Below are 20,287 nucleotides of genomic sequence, written 5' to 3' on the forward strand. Positions count from 1 at the left end.
TGATCTTGTATACCTTTGACCTTTAACAGATCAAGGGTGGCTTAGAAAAATAAGTAATACAAATAGATATTTAAACTCAAAATGATGGGCTATAGCTTACATTCAAAGACAATAAACAGCCACCCAGAGAGTCACAATACCTTAGCAACAGAGTCAGATTTTAACATTCCAGAACCCCTCTTGCCTTTAAGGAGGTGGTGTGGGGGGGCAGAGAAGAATGAAAGCAGCAGAGGTGACAAAAGAGTGAACCATAAAATCAGCAGTACTGTTGTACAGGAACTTGCCTTTACCGTACATGAGGTTGCACAAATTGGACCCACTACATCAGAGAGCAATTTGGTGGTTCAATTAATTTCCAGGACCAAACTCTGCTGTTTCTTTGTGTACGTCAACAGGGGGCACAAGAACAATTTCTACATTCGGGAGAGTACAAGATATTTTAGAATTGTCTGCAACAAAGGAATTGTAGGACTTTAAAAAGTGCATTTTATTAAAATCACCACCAGTAGACTTTTACACAATAAAAATCATTATTCTGGTGAAAGACTGTACTTGTATTGACACTGTACGTCAGTCAAAATCTACTTTGAATAGATTTGTTTGAGTTAATGATTGTAGCATAATTGAGAGCAGGACCTGTATTGCTTCTGGCAATGATTAAGATCAACATAATCAAACGCTTATATCAATGGGGCTACATTAAAAAGAAACAGGTCTATAAATACATCAACAGCAGCTGGCCAACCCACAAAGCATCACACAGCCTGACTAATTTAGAAGCAAATATACAGAACAAGACAAAAACAGCTATCTATCACACACACACACACACACACACACACAGAGCATTTGATTAATTAGTACTAGCCAATTATTTCAATGCCCAGTTCTTCTGCAGTTTTTTCTATGTTGTCGGTGGAGGTTTCCTCAGTCTCCGTGTTGGCAGTTGGCGCAGTCTTCCCTGGGCTTTGCGCATTGGTCAGAACGTAGTAAACGGTTTCATTCTCTCCATGTTCATTTGTCCGATTGGCCACTCGAATGATGGGGCTTTCATTTGAGTCACAGGAGACTAACGGCGATTGTTGGGAATGTTCCCCATCAACAGCATTACTATAATTACAGTGATCCGTGCATTCACTGACACAGCAGTCGGGGCTGTGCTTTTCCACCCCCTGGTCCTCGCTATTGGATTCTTCCACAGGCTCCAGTATAATCCCTCGTAGGTTAGCTTCGGACAAGACCAAACTCTCCGATACGCCGTCTAAGCGACCATCATGCTTTTCCCGGTCTTTCATTAGTTGTTCAGTCAGTTCAACACTCTCATAACGTACCAACTGCAGTCGCATGTAGCCATCCTCATGCTCTTTGTACCTAAAGTTAAAAGTTACCGATTAGAATTGAACAATGATTATCCTGGGGTGACACATGGATGCAATCATGAATGCTTTACTTATTTAGGAGTTCGAGGAGATTCGGTATGTCACCAAACACAAATTTCTACAGACACACTATTGAGAAGGGGGTCATCGGGGAGGAAGTACAGGAGCCTGAAGACTCGCGCAACATTTTAGGAACAACCTCTTCCCCTTTGCCAACAGACTTCTGAACCATCCATGAAAACTATCTGACTATTTTGCTCTCTTTTGGAATCATTTATATTTCTAATTGTAACCTATAGTTTTTTTAAAAACGTATAACACTGTATTGCTGCCACATTCTATGACATATTTTAGTGACAATAAACTTGATTCTGATCCTGGAGTTTCCACCTATTTGAAACATCCTCTCCACATCCACTCTAACCAGGCCTTTCAATATTCAATAGGTTTCAAAGAGATTCCACTCTCACTTTTCTAAACTCCATCGAGTACAGGCCCAGAGCCAAGCACGCCTCATTTATTAACTGTTTCATTCCCAGGATCATTCTCATAAATCTTCTCTGGACCTTCACCAAGGCCAGCACATCCTTTCTTAAACAGAAAATCTGCAGATTCTAGAAATCCAAGTAACACACACACACAAAATGCTGGAGGAAATCAGCAGGCCAGGCAGCATCTATAGAAAAAAGTAGTTGATTTTTGGGCCAAAACCCTTCGGCAGAGAACCTTTCTTAAATAGGGGGTCCAAAACTGCTCACAATACTCCAAATGTGATCTAACCAATGCCTTATGAAGCCTCCACATTACATCCTTACTTTTATATTCTAATCCTCTCGAAATTAGTGCTAACATTACATTTGCCTTCCTTACCATCGACTCAACCAGCAAGTTAACTTTTTAAGGAATCCTGCACAACGACTCCCACTCCCTTTGCACCTCTAATTTTTGAATTCTCTCCCCATTTAGAAAATAGCCTACGCTTTTACTCCTTCTACCGAAGCATATGACCATACACTTCCTTACAGTAATCCATCTGCCTCTTGCTTGTCCAGTCTCCTAACCTGTCCAAGTTCTTCTGCAGATTTCCTGCTTTCTCAATACCACACGCTCCTCTATATATCTTTGTATCATCCACAAACTTGGCCACAAAGCCATCAATTCTGTTAAGGAGTATAAATGGCATCAAATGAAATAGATAGCACACCTGAACCGGGGGTGACCCGAAGGCCACTTGAACTGATGCTTCTTCCTGAGGTGCACGGTCAGATTGTTACCTCTTGTGAAACATTTGTCACAAACATGACATTTGTATCTGGGTTCCAAATCCCCCTGAAAAGGCCAAAGTAATAATTAACTCAATAACCTAACTTGAGCCACTCAAAGACAATAACTGTACAAAGAAAAGGCCAAAGTACTAATTAACTCAATAACCTAACTTAAGCCACTCAAAGACAGTATCTATACTAAGAAAATTTTTTGCAATACTCAAAGAATTAATGACTATCAGCTTTTAATGATACAAAAGCTTAATGGACTGCATGTTTTCCTGACACTCTTGGAAATGGGCTTTTAACACAAAAGCTTGAAATAGTTAATTTAATATGCAGTTCAAAACCAATGAATCAATGTTAATTTTCTAGCAGATAAAAAATTAGGTATATGAGAAAACTGTTGTCTCAAAAATACTCTTGTCAGCCTCAGGGCTGGGTTGACAAGTTCAAGACATGACCTTTCAACAATGAATAGCGAAGGAAAGTCAATGCAAGAAGAGGAACCCCATCAATTCCATTCTTGCTCACAACAATGTAAAAAAACTCAAGCCTGGATATATCAGATAGTTCCCTCCCCCCCCCCCCCCCCAAATAACCCATGAAGAACAGTATGCCATCAACAAGTACTTATAATTAATGGCCTTTATGTTTGCCAAGAGTACCATCATTCTACTACCGAAGCACTTAGTTCCAATTTTCTGCAGCAGTAATCAATAACACTGATATAAAGGCCCCGTAACAGGAATCATCCAAGACACTGTGGATGGTGTAAAAGCTGTTGGAGTGGTTTGATAGGGTTCACCTTGAAATCATGGAGGTGTTTGATAGTATAGGTATGCAGAAGTTGTTTCATCTTGCAATTCTAGAATCAGTACCTTAAATAAGATAGTCACTCATCAACACAACAATGAATTCAGGAAAAACTTCTTTACCTGGAATGTAGTTATGATGTACTCTTCACTGCAGAGGGATTAGTGAAGAGCACAGAAATGTTTAAGGAGAAGCTGTATAAAATATATGCAGTAGAAAGAAATAGGGGACTCAGAGCGGATGGGAGGACATATGCATTAGCAGAGCTTTGCTGGAGTGAATGACCTGTTTCTGCAGAGAGAATTAAAATAGAAATAGGCCATCCCATTTCAGATGCCATCCATTTTCCTGCAGGAAGACTGACACTGCAGATGACAAGTATGTATCTATACATACAAGAGTAAAATGATAACTAGGGAGAGAGTGGGACTACTCAAGGATAAAGGGGGGAATATTTGCTTGGATGCAGAAAATGTGAGTGAGGTACTTAATGAGTACTTTACTTCAGTATTTACCAGGAAAAGGATGTGGAGGACCAGATCATCAGTGCTGAGTGTATAAATACGTTAGGGCGTTTAGAGGTCAAGGTGGAAGAAGTGTTGGGCCTCTCAGGGAGTATCAAGGTGGATAAATCCCCATGGTCTGATCAGATTTACCCCAGGTTATTGAAGGAGGCAACAGACGAGTGCTGAGCCTTTGACCAGTATCTTTGTGTCCTCTCTAGACACAGGTGAGGTCCCGGAGGACTGGCAGGTGGCTAATGTTATACTTCTATTTAAGAAGGGAACAAGGGAAAATCCTGGGAACTATAGACAAGTGAGTCTCACATCAGTTGTAGGGAAATTGCTGGAGAAAATTCTTATGAATAGGAAAAATGAGCATTTGGAAACCCATGGCTTTGTGTTTGGCAGGTCATGCCTTACCAACTTAGTTTTTTGACAAGGTGATGAGAGAGAGTAGGGCAGTGGATGTTGTCTACATGGATTTTTAAGTCATTTGACAAAGTCCCTCATGGGAGTCTAGTCCAGAAGATTAAGATGCATGGGATCTGCTGCAAATTGTCTGTTTGTATTCAGTACTGGCTTGTGCAGAGAAGACAAAGGGTAGTGGTTGAAGAGACGTATTTGATCTGGAAGTCTGTGATTAGGGGAGTTCCACAGGGATCTGTGCTGGGACCTCTACTCTTTTTAGTGTATTTAAATGACCTGGATGAAAATGTAGATGGGTAGGTCGGTAAATTTGCAGATGATACCAAGATTGGTGGAGTTGTGGGTGGTGTAGAAGACTGGCAAAGAATACAGCACGATATAGATCAGTTGTAGATATGGTCTGAGAAATGGCAGATGGAGTTTAACCTAGATAAATGTGAGGTGTTGCAGCTCGGTAGGGAAAATGCAAGGAGACAGCACTCTGTTAAGGGCAAGATCCTTAACAGTGTTGCTGAACAGAGATCTTGAGATCTAAGTTCATAATTCCTTGAAAGAGCTACACAGGTCGATAAGGTGGTTAAGGTGGTTTATGGAATGCTTGCTTTTTATTAGTCGAGGCATTGAGTTCAACAGTCAAGAGGCTATGTTGCAACTTCATAAAACTCTGGTCAGGCCACATCTGGAGTATTGCGTACAGTTCTGGTTGCCCCACTCTAGGAAGGATGTTGAGGCTTTGGAGAGGGTGCAGAAGAAATTCACCAGGATGCTGCCTAGTTTAGAGGGCATATGCTATCACGAGAGGCTGGATAAATTTGGGTTGCTTTTTCTGGAGCCTTGGGAGAGGCTGAGGGGAGATCTAAAGGTTTACAAAATTATGAGAGGCATAGACAGAGTGGACAGAGTGTATCTGTTTCCCAGGGTTGAAATGTCTAATACCAGAGGGCATCCATTGAAGGTGAGGGGGTAGGTTCAAGGGGGACATGAGGGGCAAGGTTTTTTTACTCAAACTGGTGGATGTCTAGAATGCACTGCCTGATATGGTGGTACAAGCAACTACAATAGAGGCTTTTAAAAATTTTGGATAGGCACATAGATATAAGGAAGATGGAGAGATATGGACATGGTGTAGGTAGGAGGGATTAGTGTTCAGGTGTTTTTGATTTGCTTTTTAAGCTGGTTCAGCACAGCATTGTGGGCCAAATGGCCTGTTCCTGTGCTGTACTCTTCTATGCTCTAAGAATTCACACAATGCAGAAGTGCTGCACTTTCTTCCCCTACTCACCTCGTGTACCTTCCTGTAGTGGGACTTGATAGAATATTGGGATCGTGCGCTGAATGTGCAACCTGCAAACTCACAGCGGTAGGTCGGATCCTCACTGTGGGTGTCCAAATGTTTCCTTAGATCCACTAAGTTCTTGCAACTAGGTGAAAACAAATTACAGTGACCTTATCAATTTTCTAACATTTCCCAATTATATTTGAAAATTACAGGAACAAGACTGGTACAGTGATTTGCCTAAGAGTATTTTTATTTTAAGATGCAGAAATTTTACTGGGGGGGGGGGGGGGGGGCGCGAGGAGATGCCTCAAAAGCAATCTTAATAATAGCATCGTAGGGGGCTTAAGTGAAAATTTTGAGATTCCCAAGCTATATACTAGCTGGCTGGTGGTGTAGTGGCATCAGCACCAAACTTCAAGGTGAATGGTCCCGAGTTTGAATCTGGCTGGCTCCTTGCCTGCTTTCCATCTGTACAGAGTAGTGTCAAGCCAGCAACTCAGCTTCATAAAATGCAGATAAATGCTATAGAAATGGCAAGGTTGGTGCCCGATGTGCCACAAGGGGTGGAAAGGAACAACAACAAGCTATATATATTGAAAGATGCATACTTCATTTTATTCTAAAGATTAAAATGGAGAAATCAGAAGAAAATTCCTTCATCTGCAGAGGTCTACTGTGACTGTTTCATAGACCATTGATCAGCAAAGAAACTAAAAGTGACATCTGTGAATGGAACAGAATAGTCAACATCAACTGTCACAGTTTTAAGAGAATTGGTCCAAAATTAGATAATTAAGAGACTTTATGTAATTAATCATTTTCAGTGTTGATACTCCAGCAGGGAAAGCAATAATGCTTAATTAAAAACAAAATGCTGGAAAGACACAAAAGACTGCAGATGATAGAATGTGGAAGAAAAACTGCTGGAGGAACTCAGTGGGTCTGGTAACATTTGTTGAGGGCAATAAAAACACTGTTTCCCTTTCCACCGATCCAACCTGACCAGCCGTTAAGATTCAACATAAAGATCTTCATCAGAAATTACTATTTTTAAAAAAAAAACATTGGAATTCTTCTATCCACTCCTTACGTTTTTTCTGCAACTTAAAGCCAACTGATTTCCTCTTAGATCTAGCAGTGTTCAACCTGAAATGTTAACTCCTTCCTTTTCCAAAGTTGCTGATTGACTTACTGAGTGTTTCTAGCATTTTTTATTTTATTTCAGATTTCCAGCATCTGCAGTCTTTGATTTTCAAAAAGTAACGTAAAACTTTTTTTTAAACACACAGAAATGTAGATAAGTGGAGCAGGCTGCAGGAGGTAGTGATGGAAGCAGATATATTAGTGGCATTTAAAAGGCTTTTAGATAGACACATGAATATGTGGGGAAATAGAGGGATAAGCATCATGTGCAAGCTGAAGAGATTTATCAGACTCAGAATCAGGTTTATTATCATTGGCATGTGATGTGAAATTTGTTAACTTAGCAGCAGCAATTCAATGCAATACATAATCTAGCAGAGAAAATAATAAAATAAAAATAGTAAATAAACAAGTAAATCAATTACAGCATATGTATATTGAATAGATTAAAAAACGTGCAAAAAACAGAAATACCGTATATTAAAAAAAAGTGAGGTAGTGTCGAAGGATTCAATGTCCATTTAGGAATCGGATGGCAGAGGGGAAGAAGCTGTTCCTGAATTGCTGAGTGTGTGCCTTCAGGCTTCTGTACCTCCTACCTGATGGTAACAGTGAGTAAAGGGCATTCCTGAAGGTCCTTAATAATAGACGCTGCCTTTCTGAGACACCACTCCATAAAGATGTCCAAGGGTACTTTGCAGGCTCATACCCAAGATGGAGCTGACTAGATTTACAACCCTCTGCAGCTTCTTTTATTCCTGTGCTGTAGCCCCTCCATACCAGACAGTGATGCAGCCTCTCAGAATGCTCTCCACGGTACAACTATAGAAGTTTGAGTGTATTTGTTGGCATGCTAAATCTCTTCAAACTCCTACTGAAGTATAGCCGCCATCATGTTTGTCAAATTCATCATGGCCATTGGGCCTGTTCCTGTGCTGTATTGCTCTATAGTATCAATCTTAAAGGAGGGCAGCATTTAAGAAATAGCGAGGACAATAAATTCAGATAAATTAATGTTGAGGACCTGAGCACTTTACAGGATACAATCAAACTAAATAATTAAACCTTCAGTACAAGTAGTAAACATAAGATGGGTAAAATAAATATAGGAAAGTATATGGTGAAATTGAAGTGACCAAAAAAACTACAGTAAAGATACTAACAAAAACATCCAAATGACAGTAAAACTTGATACTACCAAACAGGAAACAGGATTAATAAATGAAGAGAAGGTGACTGGTTAAACAATAGTGGTAGAAGTATTTTGTCTGACTTTTAGAGATAATGGAAACTGGGACTACAAAATAAGTGCCAGATGGTCAAAAATTAAGATAGTAAGTTTTTCATCCAATGCTCCCGAAGGAAGCTACAGAACAAAGCAGCAAAAGTTTTCTAAATATTCTGAAAATTAGTTACCATGCCAATAGGGGATAAATGCATGATAATTTTTCAAAAGCAAACCAATGAAATTATCAGCAAGTTACATATTTCAAAATTGGCAACAGGTCTTAAGAGATGAAATGACTTAACAAAATATTTTAACAGTGTGTATTCTATAAAGGTAGGTCAGGAGCTCAACCAAGATAAAACTGAAATGAAACAGTCCTAAAGAAATAATTAATGTAGTTTACATGGAACTTTGAACACTACTTGATTAAAAAAACAATTGTAATGGAGCATATAATTAAGGGAAATATAGACACAGGGGTAGAGAACAAAGGGTAGTTTCTATAATTAGAAATATCTGTTTTGTACCATTGTGTAAGGTTCCTAATGACATTGTTCATTTCCAACTTGTGATCTGCATTTGGAAGTTAAGGGAATAGTTTTAAAGTTGCTGACCATTCCAAATGAGATTGTGGCAAATTGTGATAAGAAATGTGGAAAAGACAATGTAAATTTCTGGGCAAACAGATGGCAAATCGTAATGCAATGCAAGAAAATATTGAATCAGAAACAAGAATGGGCAAAGCAATTACAAACACATTAAATTATATTATTTCAAAAGGAATACCAAAACACAAAGATATATATTTTGCAAGCATTCCAAACTTATTAACTTTCACTGCAACTCTCTGCCACTGGACATCACGTGGAATTGTTCAGCACTTGCATAGTGTGGAGAAGAAACTGCTCTCAGAGCTTAAGCCAGATCAGATCCTCGCAATGAGTACAAGAGTCAAGTCCAAGAGTTATGATAGAATACAATGAGACAAGTTCTAATGAACTGCTTCCACTGGTTGGTGAAATGGCAACTGAGGATATCAACACTGACCAGCAAGTATTAACATTTTCACTAAACGGGAAAGTCCAGACCAAATTATCTCCAAGGGAAAGGAGAATGAGGAAGATCTGGGGATTGGGGGGAGGGGGGAAAAGAGGAGCAATGGACAAGAAAACCCAAAATTTTAACTCTACACAAACCTGTATTCACAGTATTCACATCTGAATGGTTTTTCGTCACTATGGCGGAACTTGATATGGTTCCGCAAGGCAGATGGAGCTGGACAGGTCATATCGCAAAATGGGCACTTGTAATAATTCACTAGAAAACAAAAACATTCATTCAAACCCAAATATGAAGGACACACCACTGTTCAGTAATAACCTAGGGAGCTTAGTCTAAAGCACAATTTGTTTCATCTACGCTAAAAATATTATTTCAATAGCTCTGAAACTTGCTAACCATTTTAGAACAAAAGTTATCAATTCCTAACTGCTTGAGGAATCTACAGAAAGAAGTGCATAATAAATGGTTTGGAATATCAAGCCTATAATGAACTTAGCTCCAACTTTCAGGGACCAGGAAGACTTTGATCAATGTCTCCAATGCAGTCCTTTAACTTCAACAAAGAGCCAACTCCTTCTTATTAGCGGGAAACGTAAAAGAGTACATCTCATCTATGGTGAAAGAGGTCTTCCAGCCTATAATGACAAATCTGGAAGAAAATGGCATCAGCAAACAATGCTACCAAAGGTGACGTCCTCAAGATGGTCACAAACCAATCCTTTCACTTCTTTTTATTTCAGATATTGTTATATTACTTATTAAAACCTGTAATCTGGTGGTGTGATTTTGGGCCGATCAGGCAATCCAGCACTTTGCTGTCTCTGAGGGGGTTCCACGAGGCTGTGACCAAAACATGCTACGTGGAGGATAGGAAGCCAGGAGGCAAGGCCTAGGCCCATGATTGACAACCTCTCGACGATTAAAGCACCTAGGAAGACTGAAATCATTTAGATGAGTGCGGAAGGCAAGTGTTTAGCGCTGATTGCCAGCTTCTTGCTTGCTTCTGCTGGAGACAGTGTCTGCATCTGGCAGTCTCTCGCTCGCTGCTCCCAAGGGAAGGTCCTTGCGTTCGATGGTGTTGGCGGATGGAGCCGGAGCAGGATTCAGTCGACATGGATTGTAGACTTAGATTCAGTTTTTAAATGTGTTCCATTTCTAGTTTGAGCTGCTCTTTTTTTGTTGCTACAATTGGGCGAGTTTTGAATCCAGTGGCCTGTAAGTGATGAACGCTGGGCTGAACGAATTATGCGTTTTGTGTTTTATATAGTGTTTTTTTAATCGTTTTATTTTGTTGCCATTTGCGCAATTTTTTTTGCGCATGCGGGGTGGTGAGGGTTGATGTTTGAACAGGTTTGTTCCACAGTTCTGCTTTGTTTCTTGACCATTGGTGTGGAAAAAAATTTCAGGGTTGTATACTGCATACTTACTTTGATAATAAATAGAACTACACAGGTGAAGTTGCTATGTAAAACTCTGGAGTTGCTGTCTGTGAAACAAGCGTTAAAATTGCATGGTTCTGCAGCATTCCCATACACCAACGAATTTTTTTTATATTTACAAACTAATATTGTTGCTAAATACCCTAAAACAAGTACATTATTTTGCTTGTTGGTGTGTGTAATTCAATGTTGTAATAAGTCAACTAAAGATTTCCAAAACAATTTTAGAAAATGTTATACTTTAAGATGGATATTGTAATCATTTTTAGCTCTGTAAAATGCTTAAAACAGAAAACATTGTGCTTTTCCCCCTCCCATTTTATATCACAGTTGCCAGCACCAGGTATCCTCCTAAACCAATGACAAAAATCAACTCTGCTGCAGGGATCTATGTGGACAGCTTTCTTTGGAAAGTTTGAGAGCACAGTTGATCACAAAATCTAGAGATCTGAGAATTTCTAAGAGGGAGGTTGTTACTGGAACAAACCTAAATGTTGGAACACCACACACCCCCATAAAAAAATGATATCAATAAAAGATATTCGTACAACAAAAGCCTAATTGGAAAAAGTTAGAAACAGCATGAAACTTGACTTGCCATGATGCCGCATGTGATCTCTGAGTAGCCTCTCAGTGGCGAATCTTTTAGAGCAGTGGGAGCATTGAAAGCGTTGGTCTAGTGAGACAGAACAAAACCTTATGACAAGCAATTCTTATAGCAATAGGTTCAGCTCTGTGTAAAAATAGACATTCACATGAGCCTTTATGAAGTTGTATCTAGGTCAATGACATCAAATGACATGAAGTCACAACCCACTTTGAAGTATCTGGCTTTATATCAAAGTCAAAAGTAAATAACTTCTACAGGATACGGCCACACAAGGGCAATGAATATTGCCAACACTATTTAACAAGTCCTAATTGGAGTTCATGTCCTGAAGTACTTCGCATTGTGATTGTGCTGTGGTTAGGAGCTGTGTTATATACAGTACGTCGTTTCAATGTTCAGACCATGCTTAGAGTAATGTAAGCCTGCAAAGTAACTCTGCTTCATAGTCAGTGATCTTGCTCTGTGAAATTGTTTAAAATAAAAATCTCTCAGAGTATTCCCAAAGCATTTTACTTACATTCTGTTGCCATCTGCCTGCGTATATGATCAAAGAATTTGGTATTGCTGGCAAACATCCCTCCACAAGTTGGACATGCCACTACTTTCTCTTGAGTGTGACTACGCAGATGTTCTCTTAATTTAAATTTCACTTTGAATGTTGCTTCACAATCTAAAAGCAGAAAATGGGCAATGAATAGCCAAAAACATGATTATGTAATCACAATCAGAAGTCTGCAAGGTAACTAAATAGTAAGTAGTAGATGTTTATCAGATCCCAAAGTTCCTTTATTCCATCAATATCAATTACTTTAAGGAAATCCTGAGACTTACCCAGCCACTATTCGATTTTCTGTATCAAAACATGCCAATATTAGACTCTTCTCCATTAGACACATTGAAAACTTGCCATTACACCCCAAAGCCACAGCTCAAGTCAACAGAATTCATGAAACCCAACCATTTGTGGTACAAATCATCCACATTAATTTTGCCTTTCCTAATTACTTGGCCCTTCAACTTCAATTATCAGTATTACTTTACAGAATATTCCATTTCAAATAAAGCCTCAGAGATAGCTATCAACAGAGAGCAGCAGCTATTAGGATGTCAAGATCTACTGCCCTACCCCAACAAATTTGGAAGTCATGTTAATTTTACAACTTATTTGGTAGCTAGGTTTGCTCAGTGAATTAGTGTGTGCAAGAGCCTGATGATCAATCCGATGCTAGGAAGGGCTCACCTTTCCAACAGCAGGGTATTATAACATTAGACTCTGAGGTTGCATCACGGTCTGAACACATCCCATGCATGTCCACATGTCTGTAGAACCACTCTGGATTCTCAAAAGTGCTCTAAAAGGAAAACACAGCAATGATAAATGGGAAAGCAACATGGCAAGTGATGAACTATTAACACAATATGCAATCTGTGCATATCTAACCCTCTAGACAAATCAAGGGAAACCACCTCCCTCTCACACATATGGAATGTATTGATTGTTGTTTAGGAAGCGGCATTTTCCTCCCTCATCCTCACTGAACGAGACAATGTTGCTGTGGTGACTACAGCTTAAAATGCGATGTTTTCAATACGTTGACTGGTCAGCATATTGGTGTGACTTACAGAGTTGCTGCTTCACAGATTCAGAGTTCCAGGTTCAATCCTGACCACTGGTGCATGTGAAGTTTACACTTTCTGCCTGTGACCACTTGGGTTTCCTCTGGGTGTGCCAGCCTCCATATACCTACCCAAGATGTGAATGTTGATAGGTTATTTGCTCACTGTAAGGTGCCTCAGGCGTGTATGTGAGGGACGGAACCAGACAGAGTTGATGGGAATGTGGGTTGGTGCTGTTCTCTGATATTCACTTGGTGGAAGACAAACTGGATTACATTCACCTTCAGCCATATGTGATGATCAAACTGCTGCAGGCTTGTTCTTGCCGACAACATCCGATGCACCACCAGTCTACAGAACATTACACTCAGGGACTTGGGCTATGTTATTTTTTTTTGTGCGCTGTATGTTTACTGCTATTGTAATTAAATGTTATACATGTATGACTGCTAGTACTCTGTTTTGCTTGGCTGTATTCATGTATGGTTGAATGACAATTGAATTTGAACTTGAAACAGGGTTCAGTGTAAATCGGGGCTTGATGAGTCAGTGTAGATATTGTGGACAAAGGGCTTATTTCCATGTTGTAAGACTGAATGATTCTACAAACCGATAGGCAGAATTACAACAAACAAGACTGCTAAGATGAATTCTCACATCACAGTGCCCCCAGAGACAGATAAAGCTCTCTGGAATTTCTGGAATGATATTACGGCTCTGCCGATCCAGTAAACAATGCTCGAGTTCAGTCTGAGCCTGAAGGGTCTGCAAACCCCAGTGCTTAAGCTTCGTGTGGTAGGCGTGAAAATATACATGGCGGATCACATCAGTTGAACTCTCCACGGAGTAGTAGCCACAGTCAGCCCACAGACACTGGTGTTCCTCTAAGAAATAAACAAAATTCACAGTGGGTCAATGGAGGCACAGGTTTAATTGCACAGTGAGAAAATTGCAGGCACAAAAGTTATTTAAAAAATTATGCAAATTCAGCACATTATGGGGAAAGAGACTAACATTTCAAGCTCGTCACTTTTCAGATTGTCAACAGTGGGGTAACAAACCTTCAGCACCCTAAGCTGGCACCATCACTTGTTTCATTCAGTTTCTTGGTTTTTACCCTACCGCACAAATTCTCTGTCTTCTCCAACTCTATAGCTTCTGTACTATACCCAACTATTCTTAGTTCTCATGAAAGTACACTGACACAAAATGGTGCCTGATTCGCTGAGTAAAATAGAAAATGGCATGTCTAAATTTTTTGCTCCAAAATAAATAGTTCTCCCAGTTACATCTCAATCTCAAAATATTCTACAGTATTCAAACAAGCATTATTCACATTTCTCTAGTCAAAGTACTTAAAATTGCTGTTTGCTTATGTTGTTAAAATACTGAATTAACATGTAACCACCTCACTTTGAGTATCAACACATCACAAGAGACTATGTTGGGACACATGCATAGTTCATTCTGTTTCTTTAATTGGTGAGTCATTTGATTTTGACCTCTATTGCAGCAGAAGATTTGCAAATATGAACCTTCTACTCCAATGAAGGAACTTGCATTGCTGCTGATGCTAACTGGATAGAGCAGTTTCCTAAATTGGCTAAATTACAGGTTATAAAACTCTGCCACGGATAGGCCCAAGCCCAGATGGGAAAAGAGAAGGGTTGGACATGGGCCTAACAACTCCACACTGTAAAAACCCAGAGCCACAGAAACACCAACAGAAGCTCTAAAGACCTTCTTTTCCAAGGAAGGATCTTCATCTAGAAAACGTATGGAGTCATGTAGTGAAAGCGGAAGCCACAGAGCTGATCAACCTTCGACTCAGGACAGAGGACTCTGGAGAGCTGTCGGTGGCAATGCCCCAGTAGGGACAGTGGGCTTAAGAATACTTTCTAAGTATTAGGCATTACAATATGGGATGCTAACATTATAAGGATCCTTTTTTGTATTACTCAGGAATTCGGACAAAGTAAAATTCCCCTAAATCAGCTCCATTAACCATTTATATACACGGATGAAAATATATTTCAATACATTGTACACTGGAGGCAAAAATTAAGCTGCGATTTACCCATTTTCATTAACTGCTTTCAGAGGGTTTGCAATATATTTTGCTCAATGCAGAATCTGAAAATAGTGTAGATTCTTAATATTTCTTAAACTCGAGCCAATGCATTGGCATGGTTGGCCTGATGTGAGAAGCCACCAGTCATCATCTCACTCTGCTCAAACTCTGATTCCATTCACTCTCAAAGGTAGAGAATGAAAATGTCAAAGGAAAAATTTACATTTGTGGCATTACAAGGCCAATCCTGATTCAGAAGTTGCAGAACCTGGGCCTCTGTACCTCCCTTGGCAAATGGATCCTCAACTTCCTAACCAGAAGACCACAGTCTGTGCGGATCGGTGATAACATATCCTCCTCGCTGACGATCAACACAGGCGCACCTCAGGGGTGTGTGCTTAGCCCACTGCTCTACTCTCTGTATACACATGACTGTATGGCTAGGCACAACTCAAATACCATCTGTAAATTTGCTGATGATACAACCATTGTTGGTAGAATCTCAGGTGGTGACAAGAGGGCGTACAGGAGTGAAATATGCCAATTAGTGGAATGGTGCCACAGCAACAACCTGGCACTCAATGTCAGTAAGACAAAAGAGCTGATTGTGGACTTGAGGAAAGGTAGGACAAAGGAACACATACCAATCCTCAGAGGGATCAGAAGTGGAGAGGGTGAGCAGCCTCAAGTTCCTGGGTGTCAAGATCTCTGAGGATCTAAACTGGTTCCAACATATTGATGCAGTCATAAAGAAGGCAAGACAGCGGCTATACTTTATTAGGAGTTTGAAGAGATTTGGTACATCGACAAATACACTCAAAAATTTCGATAGTTGTACCATGGAGAGCATTCTGACAGGCTGCATTACTGACTGGCATGGAGGGGCTACTGCACAGGACCAAAAGAAGCTGTAGAGGACTGTAAATCTAGTCAGCTCCATCTTGGGTACTAGCCTACAAAGTACCCTTGGACATCTTTATGGAGCGGTGTCTCAAAAAGGCAACGTCCATTGTTAAGGACCTCCAGCACCCAGGGCATGCCCTTTTCTCACTGTTACCATCAGGTAGGAGGTACAGAAGCCTGAAGGCACACACTCAGTGATTCAGGAACAGCTTCTTCCCCTCTGCCATCCGATTCCTAAATGGACATTGAAGCTTTGGACACTACCTCACTTTTTAAAAAAAAAGTATTTCTGTTTTTTTGCATGTTTTTAATAACCTATTCAATATACATAATTGATTCTCTTGTTTATTATGTTTTATTTTATTTTATTTTTTTCTCTCTCTGCTCGATTATGTATTGCATTGAACTGCTGCTGCTAAGTTAACAAATTTCACGTCACATGCCGGTGATAATAAACCTGATTCTGATTCAATGGCATAGCTTTGTTAAAATACCTAAAATCAAGACCACAAAAGGCTTTGACCTATTCTAATTCATCCACCAGCACACAAGATGCTGGATGAACTCAACAGAAGGAAACAATGACAGTCACACACATAAAATGCTGTTGGAACTCAGCAGGCCAGGCAGCATCTATGCAAAAGAGTAAACAGTCAACATTTTAGGCTTTGCTTTGCCCTGAGTTGCACCTCAACTTATGTGGCAAGGACTCTGGTCTCAGCTGCCTTATTGTCACTGTTAGATCCTCCACCAAAAACCGGAGTCCTTCTCATCACTTCTCCATCTTCTAAACTTCCACATTTAACTTTGAACAGCGTTTTAGAACAGTATTTAAAGGAACCAAAGAAGTTTAATTATTAGCTCATTCTAACTGGCCACACAGGGTTAACATCCTAATGCTACCAGGATTCACAAACTCAAACTGAGCAATATACTTGCAGAAAAATTAACTCGTTAACGGACAATTAATTTTCTGCCCAGGTATGCTCCTCAGAAAAAGGGAATTAGATTTGCAGGCTCACAGATGGCGCTTGCATATTTTTAAAGTACAGCAAAACATAATAGAAATTTTGAAGACAGCTAATCATTTGTGCCACACAACTAGAACTTAAGAGAAAGGGACAGCCGAGTGGCCAAAGGAGCTATGCCTCTGAGTATTGTTCAAATCCAGGTAATACTACCATTAGCTATATGTAAATATGTAGCTTTCTGGTTGAGTGTTTTCAGAACTACTATCGCTCACATTCCCCACCACCCCCCAAGGTTGCCATCATCAGCTCAGTTATTTCACTGCTCACCCCACCTTGTTGTTCAATATCATTTTCATCTCCCTGTATTTGGTCCTGTAAATGTTCTTTTAAATGCCCTGCGATATGATCACTGAAATCTTCCATTCCATACGCTGTGAATCCACACGAATGCCACTCACACAAAAGCACCAGAGAGTCATATTTCATATTCTTTCCGGCCGCCATTACGTCACACCTAGTCAAAGAAAAACACATTTACTGTTAACAGTTTTACGAATACCATGTGACAGCAGAAGATGTGGAGTAAATCTCTGTTAAATTCATATTAAAGGCAAAAAACAGATCTTGGAAGCTTTCAAAATATTGACTGCCTTTCTGGGATTTGATAATTCATTCCCTGACTGAAGTTTGTTGAGCGAAGTTTACTTTTACAATTTAGATTATAATCAGTCATGATGAATTAAATAGAAACAGGCAATACCAGTGAACTTATAATTGCTTATACCAAAGAAACTAACCAAAAGCACACATTTATTGCAGCGAGGAATTCTTTATGAGCCGCAGAGTTTTCTGTATTGCTCCAAGTGATTGCCGAATTGCCTCAAACTCCAACAATCAGTGAGATATCAGCATTATCTTGAAAGTTAAAGAACTTAAACCATGAAATAGCACTTTATAAGCTCTGAAATTCCAAAGCAATTTTCAACCAAGGAATTGTCTAAGGTTGGCCATTCTCAGTTTATAGAAAGCCCATCTATTCCAGCTAAGACTACAACTGTAAGAATATGTTAAATAATATAAATAACATCCTTCAATTTCTTCAAGTCAACACAATATTAAACTTTCAGGAATCCATTAATGAGCAAAAGACTAGTTGACAGTACTTTTTACCACCCTTCAAGAAATTTCAAAGTACTCAGCAGTCAAAGGAATACAGTAGCTCCTGCATTAACAACTTCACTTGTAGAAATCCATCTTCATGCAAGTTCGTCCATACCTTTTGAAAGCATTTTTCAAGCTATTAATAATGTTTCTTGGCAGTCATTGATGACTGGATGTGGACTGAATATTACATTTCCTTAATTATAGGTGGGATTATTCAATGAAAGCAAAGAATGACAGCCAGTGTATGGGTTATTGTAGAAAAATTGTATTTCTGATTTATGGGGAAACAAGACTTACTGAGAGTTCTAAGGAATAAAACTCTTAGGTAACCCAGGGATGGCCTGTATTTTTAATGTATAGTTAACTACAATCTGGAGATTAGAATTTACACTGATAGTTCCTAAAACAGTACAAGACATCCCAGAGAATCTGTCAGTAGTGCAGGAAGTGTAGGGCACTTCATGAAAATCCTAATGGAACCAATAACTTTATAGCTGGGTACCAACAAAAGTAAGTTAGGTAATAACATTAACCTGCAATAAAAAAAATTGAGAAAGTATTATATTTCATAGGTCTACAGTGGATTGGATAGTTTAAGTGTCTTTTTGAAGTAAACTTTTTTTTAATCTAAGAAGTCACGCTAGAAATTAGACCCATTACTAATCACAATACAAGATAAAGGGAATGAACTTTCACACTTTAGTGGAAGACAGAGCACAACAAGCAAATATCAGACAGCAACAATCTCAAGTGAGAGCCTCATCACCTCCCCTCGATGTTCAATGACATCGCAGATGCTTCATTCCCCAACACTAAAAACCTCTGGGAGAGAGGGAGGGATCGAAATGGGCTAAAGAAGGGCACTAGCGACCAGAAACTCAGGTGGAAAAGCCACAAAGCTAAAACAAGTCAGTATTGCGATGGAATATGCTTCTTTTGCTCAATGAATGCAGCTTCAATATTTCAGAAACCCAAAACTACTTAGGGAAAAGCAGCACAGTTAATTAGTACATCACCTTAAACCTTCACACCCTCACCTGTGGGTACATAGTGGCTGAAGTGTGTTATTATTTATAAAATTCACACTGCCATTGCTCATCCTAGGCAACAACAGCAGCTCCCAAACCCACCACTACAATCACCAAAAGAGGCAAAAGACAACAGCCGCATTGGAACACCTTCACCATCTCAAATTTCCCTTTCAAACTGTACACAATTCTAAATTAGAAATGTATCACAATAGGGTTGAAATCCTTCAACCCATTTCCCAGCAGCACTGAACTACCCATATCAGAAAGACTGCAATTGTAAAGCGGTTCCTCAAGGAGAATAGGCAATAAGTACAAGCACTGTCCACATGCCTTTGGATATTGTTTTTAAAAAATCAATTCATTTCTCATAAACATTCTTACTCCCTACTATCACATTACACTGATAATAATGCTTAGCTTAGAAGTTACACAAGAAAAGCCGACTAGTTCTGTCAGAATTCTAATAAGGTAAAATACTTATTACAAAACATGAACTGAACAACTGGAAGTTTTGTGTTTCTATATCAGGTCTTTGTCATAAGAACATTTCAATCCATATCAAGACATGGTGAAACAATAGGGATTATTGTTAAATTATGTTGTGGGATAATATAAGGCAAATAAAAGTTTTCAATATATCATACGTCCCTTGGCACATTTTCTGCTATGACATACAACTGTCAATAAGCTATAAATGACCACACCAATTCCTGTCCAATCTATAATCAATCTCCAGCATTTTGTGTGTATTACTCTGGATTTCAATCACCTACAGAATCTCATGTTTATCAAATGTCTGCTTATAGCCCAAGATTGTTGGGGTAATTAGTTCTTATGTCTACAGTACCACGCAACGTCAGAATCAGAATCAGGTTTATTATCACCGGCACGTAACGTAAAATTTGTTAACTTAGCAGCAGCAGTTCAATGAAATACATAATCTAGAAGAGAAAAAAACAAAATAAAATAATAATAATAAATAAGTAAATCAATCACCCTAATTTTAATATATGGCTTCAGCCGGTACGGCCTCCAAAGCCAGAATCTCAACATCATCGAAGCTGTCTGGTATCACCTGCAGAGACAGCTAAAGTCTACAGAACAACTGTGGCCAAGTACTCCAAGAGGCTTGGAACAACCCATCAGTTAATCTTCTGATAAAACTGCATGACAGTTTCATAAAGAGAAGTTATGCAGTTTTAAAGGTAAAGGGTGATCGTACCAAATATTGATTTCATTTCGCTTTAATATTTACTGCTCTTTACAGTTTTTTTTAATCTTTTCATTCCATTATTTTTGAAAGCATCTTCACCTTTACAGATTTTTTTTACATGTGCCCAAGAACTGTACATTAACCTTTATGTAGATATCCCCTTTGTG

The 20,287-nt window shown here is 39.3% G+C and overlaps 1 protein-coding gene across 12 annotated transcripts in view; it reads right to left on the bottom strand.

Annotated features, from left to right (window-relative positions):
- The window catches only part of hinfp (histone H4 transcription factor), a 56,389-nt gene that overhangs the window by 8,822 nt on the left and 27,280 nt on the right, over positions 1–20,287 (bottom strand). For 10 of the 12 annotated variants that reach the window (XR_012096389.1, XM_073030082.1, XM_073030081.1 and 7 more), the window contains 9 exons: positions 17,045–17,226; positions 13,425–13,651; positions 12,391–12,502; positions 11,668–11,820; positions 11,139–11,216; positions 9,236–9,356; positions 5,672–5,810; positions 2,584–2,708; positions 869–1,371 (listed from right to left, as the gene is read on the bottom strand). Coding sequence is in view for 11 of the 12 variants with exons in the window: in XM_073030078.1 (XP_072886179.1) it covers positions 869–1,371; positions 2,584–2,708; positions 5,672–5,810; positions 9,236–9,356; positions 11,139–11,216; positions 11,668–11,820; positions 12,391–12,502; positions 13,425–13,651; positions 17,045–17,226 (1,640 nt within the window). In the remaining variant the exon portion in view is untranslated. Of the gene's footprint in view, positions 1–463; positions 1,372–2,583; positions 2,709–5,671; positions 5,811–9,235; positions 9,357–11,138; positions 11,217–11,667; positions 11,821–12,390; positions 12,503–13,424; positions 13,652–17,044; positions 17,227–20,287 lie in introns of those variants that run through there. The other 2 variants (XM_073030085.1, XM_073030084.1) reach the window with 2 other exon arrangements.

This window comes from Hemitrygon akajei, chromosome 26, assembly GCF_048418815.1.
Source record: "Hemitrygon akajei chromosome 26, sHemAka1.3, whole genome shotgun sequence".
Lineage (NCBI taxonomy): Eukaryota > Metazoa > Chordata > Chondrichthyes > Myliobatiformes > Dasyatidae > Hemitrygon > Hemitrygon akajei.